The 21,129-nt window shown below is 36.5% G+C and overlaps 2 protein-coding genes across 2 annotated transcripts; both read right to left on the reverse strand.

The window, feature by feature from the left end:
* Positions 1–1,565: 1,565 nt before the first annotated feature.
* On the reverse strand, positions 1,566–10,141 carry LOC127620687 (collagen alpha-2(I) chain-like). Its single transcript, XM_052093880.1, has 25 exons — positions 10,121–10,141; positions 9,534–9,587; positions 9,394–9,447; positions 8,987–9,040; positions 8,756–8,809; positions 8,496–8,549; positions 8,209–8,253; positions 8,062–8,106; positions 7,132–7,239; positions 6,992–7,045; positions 6,827–6,880; positions 6,669–6,722; positions 6,448–6,555; positions 6,289–6,342; positions 6,046–6,153; positions 5,884–5,937; positions 5,740–5,793; positions 5,404–5,457; positions 5,249–5,302; positions 3,848–3,955; positions 3,429–3,482; positions 2,615–2,672; positions 2,456–2,509; positions 1,749–1,802; positions 1,566–1,620 (listed from the first exon to the last, which is right to left on the reverse strand). The coding sequence occupies exons 1-23, from the start codon at positions 10,139–10,141 to the stop codon at positions 2,466–2,468; spliced, it is 1,401 nt and encodes a 466-aa protein (XP_051949840.1). The 3' UTR covers positions 1,566–1,620; positions 1,749–1,802; positions 2,456–2,465.
* On the reverse strand, positions 9,436–21,122 carry LOC127620688 (collagen alpha-1(XIII) chain-like). The gene is made up of 24 exons (XM_052093881.1): positions 20,891–21,122; positions 20,668–20,738; positions 18,914–19,033; positions 18,332–18,385; positions 16,590–16,697; positions 16,401–16,454; positions 16,162–16,215; positions 16,029–16,073; positions 15,764–15,817; positions 15,623–15,667; positions 15,485–15,538; positions 14,954–14,998; positions 14,702–14,755; positions 13,652–13,671; positions 12,900–12,980; positions 12,720–12,756; positions 12,480–12,533; positions 11,877–11,984; positions 11,734–11,787; positions 11,442–11,495; positions 11,288–11,332; positions 10,985–11,030; positions 10,712–10,756; positions 9,436–9,587 (listed from the first exon to the last, which is right to left on the reverse strand). The coding sequence occupies exons 1-23, from the start codon at positions 21,120–21,122 to the stop codon at positions 10,752–10,754; spliced, it is 1,494 nt and encodes a 497-aa protein (XP_051949841.1). The 3' UTR covers positions 9,436–9,587; positions 10,712–10,751.
* Between the last annotated feature and the right edge of the window lie 7 nt (positions 21,123–21,129).

The following is a 21,129-nucleotide window of genomic DNA, read 5'->3' on the forward strand; positions in this document are numbered from 1 at the left end:
TAAAGCAAACATATGGCAGCCAATTTAATAAAAGAAACATATTTACTGTATATTCCACAACAGGTGGCTGGGGCTTCCTTACTAATTGTTGTTATAAAGAAATACAGTGATACCTTTGATCCTTCTTGACCGACATCTCCCTTTTCACCTTCAAGTCCTGGAATCCCCTGAACAAAACAATAAAGACAGATTTAACACTTGTAGATGGCAAAACAATAAGGCAAATGCTATTTGCACTATGTGAAAATAGTAATAAATGCTATTTACACTGAGGGGTCTTTTTTCATGAGCAATGCGCTACAACTGTGCACAACGTCTTATCCAATTTTTGTGAGTGCACTAATTCTAAACTGGAGAAATCAGAAATTATCCAAAGCAACTTACAGTGCACTTATTACAGGGACAATCCCCCCAGAGCAACCTGGAGTTAAGTGCCTTGCTCAAGGACACAATGGGGATCGAACCAGTGACCTTCTGATTAACAGTTATGTGCATAGCCCACTACACCACCACCACTCCTAGCCATGATTTGTGTGTCAGTAGATGAAAATGATTAATTATACTTACATTCTCTATAATTAAATGGAGCCTACATCCATATCCTGAACCACATTTTCAGTGCAAAATAATATAAATCTACAATTTTATTCTTCCAATTCATTGCATATAGATCATTTACACTACCAACTTCTTATGAATGTACTGTCTTTGTTTATATCACTGGTGCTTGACAGGGAATGGACTGTATAATACTACAGAGACCGTGCCAGAGAAAAACCACCATTGACCTTGATTTGCACCTTGCACGCGGTTTCGACAAACCCATTTGTGCCTACACTTAGCCCATGCTTGTACGAAAATACCAACACTTAATGGCCATGCCAATTCATTTAGCACTTATGAATTAAGGCAATGCATTGTGCTTAGCACTTACACATCTTGTTTGCACTAAGTACAAATAGTGTTTGTTTTTTGTGTTTATTGTATCCCATAGACACTCTATACCTATTCCTAAACCCAATTTACATTTTTACATTTTTTGGTTAGACGACAGTAAACATAGTCTCACCATGATATTTAATAGTAAAATCATAGACGTCATAAATCATGGTACTATATTAACACCATATGACACTGGTTACGCCATGGTTAATTTTACCAGGATCAAACCTTTCTCTCAAATCCCCAACCGAATGTCACTGTGACTAAATCACTGTGAAGCAATCAACCTTTATATTCATATTTAAACATTATTATAAGTAGTATTAAAGGAAAGATTAAGAGTTGAAACAGGAAACAGTATGGGAAAAAGTGGGACAAATGGGGGAGTCGAACCCGGGTCGTTTGTCTTTATTTTCACCAGAATATATGAGAGCAAACAGTCCCTCTGAAACAATTGTTTAAATTTCATAGCCATTGTCACAACTGTACCTTTGGTCCTATCGGTCCAGTGGGCCCTCGTTTCCCTTTCAGTCCAATAGAGCCCTGTGGTGAAAAGACTGGAAATTCAATGTTGTATTCTTTCTTATTAGGAAATATTGACTTAAGCGTCAGAGTGGAGATTACCTTTGATCCAATTGGACCTTGCCTCCCCTGCAAACCTGATTTTCCTGGGGCACCCTGTGCATTTGCATATTTGAAATCATTGCACAGCAAACACAAAATATCTTTGAAATTCTGTCCTTCATATTATTGATATGTTTGATAATGAATCATTCAAATGGTCTTTGTAAAAGAAGCTTACTAACAGTGCTGCCCTGTGGACCTGGCCTTCCAGGAGGTCCCATGAATCCAGTGTCACCCTGGAAGTTAATACAAACGTTCACTCTACAGCACCTGAACGAATTGGTTACTCTGTCAACCTCCTATTGTAACAAGATATACAGTACATACTCTATATGGCCAAAAGTATGTGGACACCCAAACACCACAATCAAATGTGCATGTTGAACATTTAATTTAAAAATCAAAGGCATGTATCCCTCTATTTGCTGCTATAACAGCTTTCACTCTTCTGGGAGAGCTTTCCATTAGATGTTGGAACATGGCAGCAGGGATTTGATCCAATACAGACACAAGAGCATAAGTGAGGTCAGGCAATGATGGCCCATGTTACAATTCAAGTCTGGGCTTTGTGTAGGCCAGTCAAGATCTTCCACACCAGACTCAGTAAACCGTGTCTTTATGGACCTAGCTATGTGCACAGAGGTATTGTCATGCTGGAACTGTAAAGGACCCATGCCACCAAGTTTGAAGCACACAGTTTGCAAGAATGTCATTGTACAGAGTAGCATTAAGCTTTGTTCTCACAGACACTACAGGAATAGCCATTAATTATAAGGTGTCCAAATCCTTTTGGTCATATAGTGTATACAAATATAGAATTAGATACTTAAATACAAGCAAGACTGTTCTCTAACAAGCTAAATTGTGAAAAAGAGGCCTAGCTACTCACTGGATCTCCCTCAGTGCCGATAACTCCCAGCAGCCCATCCGTTCCACTGCGTCCCTTAAATGAAATAAGTGTGAAAGGAAATGCAGAAAATAGTCAGGTTTTGCATGAATATTAAATTAAAATTAAAACCGTGTAGAGATAAATTTGTAATAGGGATACTTGCTGGCTTTCCAGGGTGACCAGCATTGCCATGTTTTCCATGTGGTCCTTGAGGTCCCTGTAGAAAAAGAAATCATATGCATTAACTAACCTTTTATTTATTATTTAAATGGATAGTTTACCCAAAAATGAAAATTCTCTCATTTACTCGCCCTCATGCCATTCCAGATGTTTATGACTTTCTTTCTTCTGCAGAACACAAACAAAGATTCTTAGAAGACTATCTCAACACTGCAGGTCCATACAATGCAAGTGAATAGTGACTAGACCTTTTAAGCTCCAAAAATCACATAATGGCAGCATAAATATTATTCACATGAATCCATTGGTATTTAAGAATGTGAACGTGGACATTTTTATATTAAAAAAGGGCTTAAATATTGATTGTTTCTCACAAACACCTATCATATCGCTTCTGAAGACATATATTTAGTTCTTTACCTTCTGAAAGTGAAAGTGAAGTTTTATTGAGAAAAAAAGGACTTAAATATTTATCTTTTTTACCCAACATGATTACATCACTTCAAAAGATGTATTAAACCATTGGAGTTGTATGGATTACTTTTATGCTGCCTTTATGTGATTTTTAGAGCTTGAACGTTCTGGTCAACATTCACTTGCATTGTGAGGACCTACGGAGCTGAGATATCTTCTAAAATCTTTGTTTGTGTTCTGCAGAAGAAAGACAGTCATACACATCTGGAATAGCATGAGGGATGAGAGAATTTTCCTTTTTGGGTGAACTATACCTTTAACTATTTTGTTTGTTTAGGGAAAATGTGACATAATACAGTTAAAGCTGATATGAACGCACTGGTTTTCCTGCAACACCTTTACTTCCTCTTCTTCCAGGAGATCCGTTCATTCCCTGTGTAAAAAAAAAGATGATGTTTGTCATTTTTTTTATGTTAAAATATTTTTTCAGTTCCCAGCTTAATATGCAAAGACAGCTACAAGAAATCCATTTGTACTCTTTAGCTCTGTGGTGCTATAAAAATAAATAAATAAATGAACCGCACAAAACATTCTGACCAGTGTGATACAGCAACACTGGCTGAACCAATGGCATCTGTTTGTCGGTTAATATTGACAGACAGAGTGTTTGGAAAAACCTTTTTCAATTTGGTTTGGTGCCACTAATGACTGTAAATTGCACACTTTACCTTTAAATACATTTGCAGTAATTTATGGCAAGATGAAATCATACTTTTGCAAAGTAATTGACCTACTGACTTTTGGCCCTAGTTGACCTTTATCTCCTTTTTCTCCTGGAGGTCCAGAAGTTCCTGGTTTGCCCTTCAATCCATTTGGGCCCACTTTTCCTGGATGTCCCACTGGCCCCTATACAGATGCATATAGCATTGCTAAATCAAATGAATTGTATTATAATTATATTTTATATATCGTATTGCAGTTTTTCTCAATCGCTTTGGCTCATTTTTTAAACAGTCTTAACATTCTCTAAACTGTAAGTGCAATTGTCACAACTGTTTTATGGGACATCACAACTCTGTTGCATGTCTGCAAAATGTAGTGACTCACCCAAAACATGCTTCAAAACCTGGTTATTGTGTCAGTAAATTGGCCAATGCCACCAAAATGAAAAGGTTTTCTTGTCATCGTGTGAACCGTACCGGTCAAAATGTTTAGATGTTTTTTCACCTTGGCAGTCAACCCTGGAAATGTTTGTTATATATAAATTTCATTTTTGTTGTACTTTTTTGTTGACACTGATTGCTTATTGTACTATAAAAGAATGTCAGTTTTGTCTTGCTGAAAGCTATTGTGTATCACACTGAACTTTTTAGATACCGATTTTAACAGTATATAAAAGTTTACTTGGAAAAGTCAATACCTTAAAATACTGTAGTACACAGAAAAAGGACATGCACATTTGTATGTATACAGTACATTTATGTTTGTAGCAGTGTTACATGTAAACAGAAAATTCACATTTGCATGTCCATTTTTACACATTTCTTCCATGTTAAAAAATGGTTGTGATTGTGCTGTGGGCAAGGTCCATATATATGCTTCCAAACTTGATTGGTTGATTGGTAAGATTGCGATTCCTATTTCATTACTATGCCACCTGGCAGGTAATTTGCCAATTTAGCAGACATCACAAACATTCCATATCATAGATATGTATGTAATACACATGTATGTCTGACAGATTTTGATATATATCATTTAATGGAAATAATAGCTCACATGATGAATTTTTTTTAGAAGTTGTGAAGAGTGTGACAATTTCACTGAGAATCAACTCATCAGTTTTGATCAGCAAGCCATGTGCATTTAGTTATTGTGCAAATTGTAAACAATTGTACTAACTCTTTTGTACACATGTGCCAAAACATGTGCAATTTGCTTAAATTAATAAGAAATTAATATCTGGTGTGTACAAGAAACTAATTGTTCAGAAATTTGAATGTATTGTTTTGAAAAACAATAATTCTCATTCAAGAATGGAGCCAAAGCGATTGAGAAAAACTGTAAATAACTTTAGGCAAGTTTTCTTATATTCTTTTACATACAGTATGGTATACATACTGTATGCCATGGTTCAAAGTGTCATGCCTTGGTCGTGTTTTTAAAGGCAAAGTTTCAGGGTGTAAAGTATGGTCTCACCATTTTGCCTCTAATTCCAGCTTCTCCTTTCTTGCCATTTGGACCTGCAACACCCTGTAAACAAAATGCAAATATGAGGTCAGTATAAAACATACAAAGTTAAAGGCCAGATAGCATACTCTACAATTCATGCATCCTCAGAGGTAAAAACCTACAACAAGTCCTGTCTTCCCAGGGGCCCCTGAATTCCCTTGAACTCCAGGCTCTCCCTACAGGACAAAAAAAGCAGTTGTATTTACTCGTATGATATTGTAAAAGAGTTAAGCAGAAAAGTAGCTTTATTAAAAAGAAAGAGAAAAAAAAAGGCTAACATATTCTTTATTTAATCGTATCTTGGCATGTACAGTTATACTGTATGAACAAACAGTATGTCAAAGGTAAATAATTTAGATCAGATTTTATTATGTGTTTCAAATGGAATGAGCTGGATGATTTTCAAAGGTAAATCTGCAAAAAGAAATTACCGCTAATAATAATAGTACAAATCTTACTTTTAGCCCATGTTGTCCACTTTGTCCCACAAATCCTTCTTTTCCAGCCAAACCCTAAATTAGGTTCAAATACATTTTTCAGAAGTATACATAAAAATATACACCAAGTAAATCGAACCTTACAATAATACACTACAGACTTACTGGTAATCCAGTGGGACCATTTGTACCTGGAGGCCCCAGTGTTCCAGTTTCACCCTATTATCCAATAAAACATTAAAATAAACAAAATAAATCTACTCGATATTTTTCCATTATCAATGTCCAATGCACTACATGGATTGTGAGAGTGCAGAAGGTACCCACAATGAGGCCATATAGACCTTTGTCCCCTTTCTCTCCAGCATCTCCCATGCCCCCCCCAGGGCCGTATTTTCCAGCTAAACCAGAGTGACCTCTTACACCCGACTGACCCTGAGAAAATACAAAAATACACAATATATCTAAAAAAAAATACAAATAGACCAAAATCTGAATATTTCAATATGTTTGACTCACCCAAACCAAATGTCACCCAAACGTCTCTTTGTTTATAATCTAAAAACTCACTTTTTTACCAGGGAATCCAGGTTCTCCCTTCTTCCCTGAAGCACCTCTTAAACCCTGACACAAACATAATATCTCATTTGTTCATTTTGTCTATCTCATAAAAATTCAGAAACTGACAAAACATAATGGAAAAGTGATTGTGAGAACAGCCCTACACACATCTCTTCCTATTGGTCCCTTCACTCCCAGTGGTCCTTGGTTTCCTCTCTCTCCGTGGACTCCCTTTGGGCCACGATCACCAAGAGATCCTGCTGTACCCTTTTCACCCTAAACAGACAGTTCTCCCTCATGTATCATTTACATAGAACATCATTAAACTCTGATGGATACTTATTTAATGGAGATGACAAAAAATACCATATCAAATATTTTATACTCACGGATAATCCTTTACTTCCTGATAATCCGAATTGTCCCATTACACCCACTGGGCCCTAAAAGCAAAGCATAACTCATCTTGGATACAAACATTTGAGATACTCTGAAATATTAATGCTTGTGCCACATTCATATTGATCCAAATTTATAAGCAATCTACCTCCTCACCATCAGCACCGGCAGCTCCGTTCAATCCAATAGGTCCTCTCAATCCCTTTGGCCGATACATTCAAAAAGAAAAGGTCTCATACAAGGCCACAGTGGGGGAACCTTAAAACAGGTGTTACATAGCTAATTTAAATTAAACTTGAAGAAATTAGCTCACCTTGTCTCCTTTGTCTCCAGGAGCGCCGATAGGTCCAGGTGGTCCATCTGTACCCTGAATGAGAGAGTACAAGATGGGATCAGTGTTGAAACCTGTCTTTACACCAATCATCAAAACATCAAATAAAGCAAAAAACATACTGGGTAACCAGCCATTCCAGGCGGCCCGAGTGGCCCTTGTTGTCCTTTGTCTCCTATTGGACCCTGCTGACCCGTCTTTCCCCATTGGCCTACGTTTCCTTGTAGTCCCTTAAGAAGATGGCATTTAAAGTAAAATCTCACTTCTAAAATTAGGTTTGTCTGTCATATAAAACTAAAGGGGTCATGATATGAGGAATCAAATTTTCCATGATTTTTTTTTACATTTAAGAGGTCATCAACTTTAAAAAACATACTGTAAGTTTCAGAACTCAAAACCTCCTCACTGTAAAAATAGCATGCCAAAACGACTTGTTCTCTGCTTCCTCCACATTGTGATGTCACACTGTGGTGGACATTTGCATCTGACCGCCTCCACTACAACACATCAACGCACTGCCTACTTTACCTTATTTAATCATTTCTGTAGCCTGCCAAGTAGAGGTGAGAAGAGAAATGTCAAAAAGAGAGCAGGTCAGTCAAGAGCAGAGAGCCAATCAGAAGAATGGGTGTTTACTATCAAGTCTTAAAGGAGAAGCAGCACCAAAACCAAGCATTTCTGACAGAGGGTGGAAAATGTTTTTTTGTGCAAAAAGACAAACAAAAAAAAGAAACTACCAATATTATAAGTGAACCTCTAGGAACATATTCAAATGATAAAAGAAATGCATATCATGACCCCTTTAAATAAAAGACTAGCATTCTAGCATTGTATGCTTTCATGGTGTTTTTGGAGCTTGCCAGATGTGGTCACTATGAAAAGAACTGTGTAAAAACTTAGATGGAAAAATAACAGCATATGGGGTTTGGAACAACATAGTAATGAGTAAATAATGACATAATTACTACCTTAGAAATATGTCATCATTACACATTTGACAAACAGATCAAAATAATAATGTTTTTGCACGTGCACATGTGTCAAACCCTTACAGGGGGTCCTTTGTAACCTTTCTGGCCTGATATGCCTTGAGGACCCTAGAGAGTGAAATGAATAGATTTCAACAACAGTTCCAGACTCTAAAGATGAATGATAATTGAATAAGATTAAATAGAAAATATAGCTTCTAAAGCACTTACTGTTCGACCAGGGTTTCCTTTTGATCCTTCAGGGCCTTTTTTCCCCTAAACACAAATAAACAGTTAGACTGTGGCATATATTTGAATATAAATCCAAGAGAAAAAGCGAATAGAAAAATGGACAGATGGATTTTTTTTTATTTGATGCATGTATAAAAAAAAGTTGTTGTTTTTCCCCCTGCAGTTTCTGAATACTAATAATATTTTCAGTGTTTTTGACTTATTTTTTGTCATCATAAGTAATGGTGTCACATGATATGACAGCAAAATTGTACAAAATCACTAACCTTTTCCCCAAAACTACCAGGAAGCCCTTTTGATCCCTCTTTGCCTTTAACACCCTGAGAATAACAGACCACAACACAAGCTATCAAGGCTCAACTAACTGCCTAAAATGCATTGCTAGTTGCAATAAAATAGCATTGAAAAACAAATATTGAATTTTGGACACTTTTGAGGTTTCCTCTGTATACTTCTGTGGAACTGGGTGTCATATTTTAGCGTCTAATAAAAAACGTGGTTGGAACATCATGACATCATTACTTACCCTGATGCCAGGATTTCCAGGTTTGCCAGTGAGACCTCGGCTGCCTGGTTCCCCCTTTAAAAAGTAATTTTATTGTACTGCAGGTCATATTCTTAGACAGTACTGTCAGAATTGGCGAACTCTGACATTTTTAACAGCTAAATATTCTGTACCACAAGATGGAGAATTGCCTAACCAACAGACAGCAGGGTTTGGAAACACTGTCAATCATGTAAGGAAAATAAAACTCACATTTATTCCAACAGGGCCTTGGATTCCTGGTGCTCCAGGCTTTCCCTGCAAACCCTGAATAGATATATATTATTGAAGAAAATTAGCATAAAATAGATAATTAAAAGGACTTAAAGACAAATGGAAATGGTAGCAAGAATGCCTTGGTCACTATTCAGTTTTTATTGTATGGAAAAATATGCAATGAAAATAAATGGTGACTGAGGCTGTCATCTCCAGTTGTGTTCTAGAGAAGAAAGAAAGTCATATGGATTTGGAACAACATGAGGGTGAGTAAATTATGACAGATTTTTCATTTTTCCTAGAATTATCCTTTTAACAGTGTATGTACCACACACATTACAACTTTTTTGATGTGTTCTTGTAAAGAGGTCTGAAGAACCAACATTTTCCAGAGGAGGTCTTACCCTGGGTCCTTGAGGGCCTCCGTCTCCATCTAACCCTGGTGATCCAATGGATCCCTGAAACACATATTACTATTAGTGTCATATTAGGCAAACTAACATGATGATATTTCTTTATTAAAATGTGTTTGCATGGCCCATACAGGTGCACCATGAATCCCATCCTGTCCTTGACTTCCTGAAACACCCTCTAGTCCCTAAATGATGATAAAACATAAAAATCAAACCATAAAAACTTGACTATGGTCAATAAGATAACATTATGCATGTTAGTCTGTTAGTCTACAGTATACCATTAGTTCTCAATCAGTGCTGATGGGGTGCTCCCACAGATCTGCAAAGGGGTTTTAGTATTCATTTTTGTTTACATTTTAGTATTTTAGGGCTACCAAAGTATATGATATCCGTTAACACACAGAGGGGATGTTCTGATTTGGTAAAAGCTAGTACTTGGCCTGAAATGTTTGACAATCACTGGTTATGGTTAATCAATATCATACAAAGTATTTTGTAACATTTAATGCTTGGCAAACACTTTGCTATTTAAAGGTTGCAGTGGATGTTTATGTTAGAGCATGCCTGTTTAACTGGCAGCCCGTAGGCTAAATCCATCCATTTGAAATTTTCAGTGGCCCCCATGAGGTTGTCAGTTGTCTTAAGGGCTGTTCACACCGAACACGTTTTGTGTCTGTTCGTGCAATTTTTCAATTGTTTTCCTATGTAAACTTGCACAAGATGGAAGCCGCGCCATGTCTAGCACTTTTTTACAGTCTTTCATGCAGAAGTGCCACATTTTTTTAGATGCTTTCAGAGATTTTGCTACGAATAATATCCATCATTTTTGACAAAAGGGAAGATTAGAGAAGTAAAATCATGGACGACTGACAAGCATGAGTTCAGGGAAACAGAAAAGTTCTATTCATTAAACTGATCAAGAAAATATTCGATTTTAAAAATCAAAAGTTTAAATCATTGCATCTATATCAAACTTTACCGTTATTGTTCAATAACATTTTAGCCTGATTTACTCTCTTTGTTATGGACTTTTTTGTTCATTTTTTTTTTCCAAGTTACCTGTAGTTTCCTGCTAGGTGAAACATGTTCTAATGATAAAAAAATAAAAGCTATAAAATTATTATTTTATTTATATAATGAGCAAACAACATTGGCCTACTGTAATACAATATCTGTAGACAGAAGCTTTTCGTTAATAAAATATTCTGGCTTGGCCCAGAAGATTTTTTCCATCTGGCCCATTTATAGATAAAGTGTTAGAGAATGACCAGCATTTGACCCATCATGAGTAAAATTGTACATCTACCTTTTGACCTTTAAATCCAGTTCCTCCTGGGACCCCCGGTCTACCCTGTCGCAAACAAAAATGAAAAAATATCAACAACCTCCTTTATTGAGTTAATTAGTCCACTTTTGTTCTTTGAAGAAATTAATAAGATTTTCTGTTGTAATGTAAATAATTACAACCAAAGAAATGAGGAAAACATAAAAGACGCCAAATAAGTTAAATTCATTCTGAAACATTTTATATAATGGTATTTAAAAAGTAATGATTTGATGAACAAGGGAACCTTAATACCAGGCTCTCCTTCAGGTCCTGGCTCTCCTGATTTTCCCATCTCCCCCTATAAAAACAAGAAGCAATGTTTAGAATATTTACAGTCTCCTTCTCTTTGTTGAGATCAGCATTTAATTAGGGGTCAATGTGTAATATGTATCTCTTAGTTTGCTTATTATTTTGTTTTTAGATATACCAAATTGTTCAAACAAACGTAACACATCAGTGAATCTAAATGTGAGGATGTTACATATCATTACCACAATGCCTTAAATGTACAGGCCCCATTGTTGCCTGAAGCCATATTTATGAAATTATACTTACCAAAGGTCCTGGAAAACCAGCAAATCCGCTTTGACCAATCCGACCCTTTTGAAGTAAAATAATATGTGCTGTTATTTCAAATGTTTATCTATATGGTAGTTTATCTGATGTAGGACATCTCTTAAAAAAGACATGATGTGTAAGTATGTATCACCTTGTCACCTCGTGGCCCATGAACTCCTTGGATACCAGGGGGACCTCTCTCTCCCTGAGGATGCCATTTATATAAGATAACATTATTTTAATGGGAGAGCACATTACATTAGTCAAATAAAGTACTGAGGCCATGTAACAGACACTTAAGGCTTAAGCAAAGATCGGACAAGTTTAAGTTCCTAACTGAAATCCCAATATATTCTAAACAGATAAGATAGTATTCTAGAGTTAGGACCCCCTGAAGTCTATAAAAACTGTAGAATTTGAAGAGAAGTAGAGTTTTACTATACCTTCAGTCCATCTTTTCCCTGTCTCCCTGGGTCTCCCATAGGTCCATCAAAGCCCTAAACAAAAAGCAATACATGTATAATGTCAAAGTGTCTGAATTATACCGAGCCATCTTTTAACAAGTTAAAAAGTCATCATTGCTCACCGTGGGTCCTGGTAAACCAGGAGGGCCGATAAGGCCAATCTCTCCCTGTACTCCAGACTGCCCTCCTCTGCCTCGGAATCCTTGTTTACCTGGCTGCCCTGGAGGACCCTAACAAAGAGAAACCACACAACAACAAATTAACATTCACTCTTTCAATTTCCACTTCTTCAAGCATATCTGCATATTAAAGGAATAGTTCACCCAAAGAAGAAAAATGCTTTTATTTTTTAACTCACCTTCTTGTCATTTCAAACATGTAATCCTTTTTTTCTTCTGAGGAACACACAAGGTTAATTCTTGAACTATATCCTGTCCACTCTCTTCCATATAATTAAAGTGAATGGGAAATTCAAGCCCCAAAATGACAAAAAAGCTCTAAAAAGTATCATAGAAGAGGTCAATCTGACTTGTGTTATTTTTCAAGTCTTCCTTAAAGTATACAAAAGCCCAAAATGTCTACTGTAGAACACAAATGGCAAATTTCCATTCGCAATGATATGAGGCTGAGTAAATGATAAAATCATTTTCACATTTGGGTGAATTATCCCTTTAAAAACATTGTTTATTTGGCAAGAGCTTTGGTAAATATTTCAGAGAACTCACTCGATTTCCCTGTTGTCCTGGATCACCTTTCGTTCCACGCTGAGGTTTCAAACCCTACAGTTTATGGAAAACCGAATAGACATATCCCAACTGTTATATAAGTATCTCTAGCTAAACAGTGAACATAGTATATTTCTTTACCAGATGCCTCTACAAAAGAAAATACATATGGTAACATTCTCTCATCAATCTTTCAGATTATATATAAAGGAGTTGTTTTAAGAAATCTTACTGGATCACCTGAGGGTCCATTTTTTCCTTCTTTTCCATTGGTGCCCTAAAATAAGGATATCACGTTATGCTTGAAAACACAATATACCTGCATTAATCTATAAAAATGCTGGAATATAAAAGTAATAATAGAGGAGTATGAAGACATTTATACTCTTTATCTTTATAAAGAGTGGTCTGCAGGCTTACTTTAATGCCTGGTGGTCCTGGATTTCCAATGACTCCCTCAATTCCTGCATCTCCCTGTTTGAATAACAGATGTCTAAAGGCCTAAAATGAATGTTCCAGGTTCAATACAAGTTAAGCTCAATTGACAGCAATGGTGGAATGATATTCATGACTTCCATTTCTTTAAAAAATATCTGGGTAACATTGACCACATTTACATAAGGAAACTGTTTATTCTAGGGTTTTTGCAGTAAGTCCATTCTGAGAACGCTGGTTTCCTTATGGCGCTAAAGAGATGGAAAAAAAGCGGTTTAACACACCCGGGTTTCTCCTCAAGAACACGGTTAAATGCAGCCATTTAAACGCATAAACAACATTCTGAAGTGTGTTTAAAGAGTGCACATATGCGTGAACAGACCGAATATCAAATATCATTGGATGCAGCCCAACAAAGTCAAAACACCGGAAAGAATTCAACATTTCTGGGAGTACAGTGGGAAAAGCACATACACTATAAACTTTACCCATTTATACACACCAATGTAAAATATTGACTGTCCCTCACGTTTACATATATGCGTTCAAGTTTTACGTAAAAGGGAAACCCCACTATTGCAGCGCAACTCCGCTGTAGGTCGCAACAGAAAGTTACGAAAACAAACACAACAATATGAATATATTGAACATCTGGAAATAAAGAAAAGCAATGGAGAATAAATAGTCTTCATGGGATGCCATGTTTGTTATGTACACAAGCGTCGTGGAGAAAATACGTTGCTGTGGAGAAAGCTGCCTACAGAACAAATCGCATGTATACGGGAGTAAAGAGTATACCGCTTATACAGTTCATGTAAACCGGAACGCTGCTTTCTCGCAATAATCTGCTTTCTGGTGTCCATGTAAATGTAATCAGTTTCAGGTTCAATCAATGGAAATTAATGGGGCCAATCCGAAAAATAAAAAACTCACTATTTAAAAGTATAGCCACTAGACATAAACAATATTTGTATTAACATGATTTTAGTGAGATAAATTGCTTTCTAATTTTTTTGGTGTGAACTTCATAAACTACTGTAAATATGACAATTTAAACAACTTTACAGTTTAAATAATGCATGAGTTGTGTTGTCCTTCCGAACGTGCCTGCCGGCAGGTCTTCCCTGCCTTTGGGGAGAGGGAAAGAGCGAGGCGGAGCGACAGATAGAGAGGAGAGAGAGAAGAACTTGCTCGCCGGCTCCCGGATGCGCTGCCGCCTCAACCGCTCCGCCTCCTCCTCGTCACAGCCTCACTGTAACTTAAATTTTTGCTTCTTTAAAAAAAAAAAAAAACGAGGGGAGAGTCGAATTTATTATTATTATTTTTTTAGTAATCAACATTATCCACAAATGCTGTTGATTGAGCTTAACTTGTATTAAACCTTTAATATTAATTTAACATCAGGTAAACCCAGAAGAAACAAAAGGAGCAAGAAATACAATGTGACCATATTTTATAAGGTTTTACAAAAAAGTTGAAATGCACATACAGGGTCTCCTTTAGGACCCGGTTGCCCATCTCCCCCTGGTTTGCCCTAAAAAAAAAAAAGCAACTTCTGTGATATAAAAAAGGTAATCAGTGGATGTGACAGTTTGAGGAAATCACTTGCCATTATATCAAACACAGTTGAAAGATATTTGGTTCATTAAATGAAGGTTAACATTGTCTGTGTGTTTGTTTTTGAGTTCCCACAGTATGCAATAGACTGGCATGTCATAAAGTCAATATTAGGTCAAAAATGGCAAAAAATTGGAATGCCCACAAAGTTGTTGACCAATGCACAGCACCTGCGGACCTGGAACTCCAGGAAAACCAGTAAAGCCATCAGACCCTTCCTCTCCCTGCAAAATAGAATGACATTTAGTATTACCCATTTCTACATGAATTTTTTACTCTCTACTTGTACTTTTGACATAGATCTTTTTATAGTACATTTGACTGTTTATATATATATTATTATTACCTTAGCAAATTGTTATATTTTTCATTCATGAAGAAAACCTTTGCATATAAAAATGAGACTTGTTATTTCCACTTACTGGTTTTCCAGGTGGTCCCCTTGGCCCAATCTCACCAAGTTGTCCCTATAAAAGATGATCAGCATTCTGTTTAATTCAAAGTTCCCACACCTTTCGCTGGGTGGATTTTCATTTGAGTGTCATGTACCAATTCTTATTGAATAGTTTTAGTAGATTACATGTACAAATGTCACAAATAAAACAAAACTGTTGTTGAACTGAGATTTGAATGTGGCTCAGTGAGGGAATTGACAAACCAGTCAAAATTTGTTAAAGCTTTTTAGAAATACCAAAACATTCAAACACGTAATACATCAATGAATTTAACTTTGAAGATGTTATGTATCATTACCACAAGCCCTAAGTGCCCAGGCCCCATAAATATTGCCTGAAGCTATACTTTCCATGACTGTATAAGATTGTATTAATTTTCATGACTTTTCCAGGCCTGAAAATCTCTATTTTATATTTACAGGCTTTCCGTGACTTTTGGAAATAGTACCATTGGATTGAAGGTTGTAAAAACCAATTAATGTATTCAAAGTATCTTACAGGTGGTCCATTGACACCTGGAACTCCCTTTAACCCTCTTGGTCCCATATGTCCCTGTAAAGAGAGGTCAAAGATTAAATTATGAACAAGTCAGAAAATGAGAAAGATGACATGGAATGATTGAGGTATGTTACATACTGGTGGTCCTGGTGAGCCAGAAAAGCCAATTCCACCTAACTCTCCCTGTCACAGAGATCAACTTTCATTATTCAACATGAACAATAGGTGTGCTCCTATTTTTTGTATGTTAGATCTTGATAATGATAGCTTAGCACTTACAGGTGAACCATTTGCTCCAATGAATCCCTGTGGCCCTCTGGATCCAGGTGGACCCTGTGTATGGAAAATATATTGTTTGTAAGTTCTGACACACCTAAATATTATTTATTAATACTACTGGTCAGTATATTTTAGCTTCTTATTGATGGATGGATGGATAGATAGATGGAACTTCTTTAAATATACAGTATGTCTTTTAAGATAATTATTTTAATATACTCAACGTCAAATCGGCATTGACAGAATGGAGCATGTAGTTACTCACAATATAACCTGTTACCCCAACCTGGCCCTTCACTCCCTTGTTTCCCTTGAGAAACATAGAGGAATAAATCAATCATCTAGTCAGTGATATCAAACATCTAGTGAAATTCTGGAAAGCAGAAATGGCATCTTACCTTCTCTCCTTTCCTTCCTTTGGTTCCTTGTGGCCCTGGATCTCCAATGTCACCCTGAGAATAAAGCATGGACTCTGAATTGGTGCATAAAGGATCCAATCACTTGTTTAATTTCTATATGATGTAAATAAACATGCAAGTGCTCAGTCCTAGACTCTTGTTTTGGTCTTGAATATGGTTCTCTGACTGCATTGGGTCAGACAAAGCATCATCCAGAGAGAAACCATGGCCATTCTTACCCACTCACCCAGCTCCCCTTTACTGCCCTTCTCTCCCTCATAGCCTTTTGGGCCCTATAAGAAAATAAATATGCACAAATATGCATGCAATTATTTGACTTTTACAATATATTTTACACAAAGCAAACATGAACCAAATACAATTATGAAGACACTGAACAGGAGTATTTAAATTCCTATAAGTCTTACATCCTCCCCGGGTGGCCCCGGTGGGCCCATCTCTTTGTCCTTGCCTGTTGTGCCCTCTTGTCCTGGTCTACCAGGTGGGCCTGGCATCCCAACAGGTCCTATCCTCCCCTAGTACAAGGAAAATGCAGAAAATAAGGTACAGTTAGATATTCCTCCATCACTTCAGTCAGCGCTGCCAGTCAGCGAGAGGCTTCTTTAAAGTCATCGGCAATTGCCTCTCACTCCATGACCGCTCTGATTTACTAATAAATCAGAGCTATCACAGTCTAGAAAGATATAATTATACTCAGTCAGCCATCAGGTAAGATTGACCACATTTATCAGTCAGGCTTTAGCAGACACAGGATTAAATATTGCTCTATTCACTTGGACTTATACTTTAATTAAAAACTTATAACTTAATTAAATAATTTCACCCAAACCATTATGAAAAATAATGGTCAACAACTTTGGAGCGTTCTCATTATTTTCCATTTTTGACCTAATATTGACCTTAAGACATGCCAGTCTATTGCATACTGTGACCAATCAAAACCAAACAAAGACAATGTTAAGCTTCATTTAATGAACCAAATATCTTTCAACTGTGTTTGATATAAAGGAAAGTGATTTTCAAGTACCAAATTAGCAATTTAGCATGCTTACTCAAGGATAAGGTGTTGGAGTGATGGCTGCTGGAAATGGGGCATGTCTTGATTTGATCAAAAATTACTTTTTTCAAATAGTGAAGGTGCTGTTTTTTACATCATTAATGTCCTGACTATACATTGTGATCAGTTGAATGCCACTTTCGTGAATTAAAGAACCAATTTCCTTCTGAAACTTTTGGCCACCAGTGTATATATGAAAACATGTAGCTCTCTGTGAACAGTTCAGATAAATATGATCTGACACACACTTTTCCCTTCGACATGCAAAGATGAAACTGCTCTGATGATTTGAATGGCAACAGGCCTACTTGAGTTCCCATCAGCCAACATGGAATGAGCTAAAGTCTGAACAATGTGTTCCTTGTTAACTTCATGCTTGTTTATGCTTGTTGACCCACTAAGTTTGTCAAATTCTCTAGATAGTCTCATGTCTCCACATGGCTTAATCACACTCAATATAAAACCAAACATCATGTTTCTCTATGTAACTGTGACACAGCATTTTATGATGATGTCATGAAGGACAGAGGACCAAAAGAGATACTTACGATTTTCCCTCGTTCTCCCTTCCTCCCCTGTTTCCCTGGAACTCCAGGAGGCCCCTACAAATAGATAAATAAACCAATTAATGAAATATCCAATTATAACATACAGCATATTATACAGGGTTGAGAAGTAAATAACTAAAAATAGTGATGCCACTAACTAAACATTTCATGAGTCACTGTTTAAAATAAATAAGCGATTTACCAATTTACTTATTTAACACTGAGAAGTACAATTTATTTTAGTGAAACAGTTCTTTTGGACGGTATACAGTATGTAAATGAACCAATTTATATAAAGCATTTACCAATTCATTTGAGCACCTGACACAAGTCACTGTGTCTTCTTTTAAAAAAATTTTTTTTAGGTTCAATAGTCAAAAGTTACATTTTGTTTGTAGCTTGTAGTTTCGTTTAACTACTTTATGTTATGAGTAGTTTCAGAGTAGTTTCCCCAACACACTACTTGCATAACACTCTTACATCAATATGGCTTCACAAATGCAGGTTGGTGTTGTCATAATGAATCAATAATGTAATTACTTACAGGTGGTCCAGGATCTCCCGGTGGTCCCAAAGACCCTGGTAACCCCTTCACTCTCTATAGAAAAGGATAAATTAATTTTAAGATAACATACTTATGAAACTCAAGCAGATATCTTTGTAGTGGTCAAATACAGGTACAGGTCAAACAATTGTGCTACTTTATCTTGCAACATTTCGCAAGTTACTATCGCCTTTGGATGAATCACTTCTGTTGTTGAACTGTTGTTGAATTTCCCTTTTGTAAGATAAAAAATGAATGATTATCTTACTGTAAATGTAAACTCACCGGCCATGATGACACTAGTTTTTTGTAGATTTTATTTTTCTGCAAACAAAGGGAAAAGTCCAAATAAGCTGCAATATGTGACCACAAGACTCTGTTCTACATAGGCCTTAGGCATCTAGGCACCACTGAATTGCCAGTTGTAGTCAGAACATTCAAATTCCTTTAAGTGTAAATGTAAGTCTTCATTTGGTATCAAATTACGTATTTGTTTCAACAAAATGGCTGAAAGATCTCTTAAACTATAAAAAATTATATAAAATATGCAGTGAATACTAAGGATGAGCAGTAATAATGCACCTTGAAAGCTTGCCATTCCTCTTCCGATGTTTTCCACACTACGATAGCGGGCATACCGGGCGGTCCGATCGGTCCTCTGTACCCAGTACGGCCCGTCCGGCCCATCACCCCTGCATAGCCCTGTGTGACACCCAAACACCCATTAAAACACTTGCAATAAATAAACTCTTTGAAAGGTTACGTACAATATTTACTAAATAAAAGTGGGATCATAATTAATGTACTAAGATTGTGATATAATCGATGGATATTGCATACTTTGTCTCCTTTTTCACCTAGATGACCTGGCAACCCAGGTGAGCCTGGATACCCCTAAAAAGAGTCAATGTGTTACTGTATAAATACAAATATTTGTTTATATATTTCAACTTGAGAATGAGATTTGAGATCTGAAGCAGAAGAGAAGATTTTCAGAGCTGTGTAAAGATTCAGAGGGTGAATATATAGTGACAGAAGTTTCATTTTGGGGTGAACTCCTTTAAAATGCAGTTATGAGAAAGTTTTGCAAGACTACAGTATTGGCATGGACACACTTCAACCACTGGAGGGCATTAGTGCACAGCAAAATGTCTTTGTAGCATCCTCATCTTATCAAGGATCTCTCTCTCTCTCTCTCTCTCTCTCTCTCTCTCTCTCTGCCAAAGCATTCAAGAGTTTACATAATACGGGCGTATGAAATAAACTAGCTAATGCACTAGAAAGTATAATTAATGCAATAAAATGAAACAAAAGTGGTACATGAAGTGTCTGTACTATCCTTTCTCTATCTCTCTTTCTCTGCCTCTATCACAGAGAAAAGCACAGGCTTTATTCAATAATTTCTGTAATCCTTTTCCTCTATTCAGGATAATATTTCACTCTCAATGTCATTCAGTGAGTCAGTTCTTGTGCATGAGCTCTATTCAGCAGAGGTAAATGACCTCCCTCTCCTCTACTGCACACTTAATTGAATAATCCCTCAGCAAACTCAATTTCCTATATAGGCTCTGACTGCGATGGGCCCAAGATGACCATGTGGGTGAGAATCATAGCATTAGACTGAGCGAGCCAAGGAGAAGATGATGACGGAATGCTTCATGTATGAAAGAGATTTAAGGACACTTTAATTTACGTCTCTTAAATGTTGCCATGTGAATATTATGCTGAATTTCTCTATAATTTAAACAATAAATTATATATAATCAGTATATTAGTGGGTTACAAAAGGGTTCATATCCTCCTTTCTGGATTCCTCCCCCCAAAACCCTAAATATAAACAGAAACCACCACATCACTTTCCTAAAGTGTTTCTCTTTCTGCACTGCAAATGTTCAAAATGTTACATAATAAATGAGTATCTACGGAGATACCCTGAAATATCACATTTTGAGACAAATTATTTTATTATTTTTTTTATGATCTAAAATCTAAAATAATAGATAAGAGCTTTAAAAAAATGATGTAATGCCAAAAAATATTTAGCAGAAAATTGCTACTCCATTTGCTAAAGTGGTTATTTGCAATAAGCATTTCCTAAAAAAATATCTTGCTGTATACTACACTATATCAACAATATTCCCAGACTTTTGGAGCTAAAGCCTCTAGTAGAGACTTATATATCAGATACTTATATACCATCAGAAACCAGTATGTAAACAACACACAGTATCATTACATTTGCAAGTAAAGCCTATTATTTTTTTAATATTCATGCAAAGATCATGTAATAATCATAAATGATCAGACATCTTAAGTGTGATAAATGTATTTCTCACCCTTGGCCCTCTGAAACCTGGTCTGTGTACTAGATCTCCTTCTCTGTGCTTGTTTCTGTGCATCTGACTGGCTGAAAATACACACATTTACAGTTCAGGTATTGTACAGCATTTTCTGCATCTCGATAGAGAAGCTTTGTCTGTTTTTTAAACTCTTGAAGGAAAATATATCACAGTCTATTTGATTTAGTTGAAACACTTCAGTGGATCTCTAATGTGGTACCTTGTGCAGTGGTAGCACTTTCTGGAGAGGCATCAATGTCCCTTGAATCATATTCATCAGTCTCTGATTCTTGTGGTTTTTGTTCTGGAACATTTCTATATCTGGGACCCTCCTGTCTAACCTGTGGACTCTCATCTATGTTCATATTTTCCTGCTCTATGTCTCTCAGTCTAGTCTCAGTACTAACTTCCTCTCTTTCAGCTTTGGGACTCTCAGTTTGATGAAATGTCATTCGCTGA

The sequence above is a fragment of the Xyrauchen texanus genome, chromosome 27 (assembly GCF_025860055.1).
Source record: "Xyrauchen texanus isolate HMW12.3.18 chromosome 27, RBS_HiC_50CHRs, whole genome shotgun sequence".
Lineage (NCBI taxonomy): Eukaryota > Metazoa > Chordata > Actinopteri > Cypriniformes > Catostomidae > Xyrauchen > Xyrauchen texanus.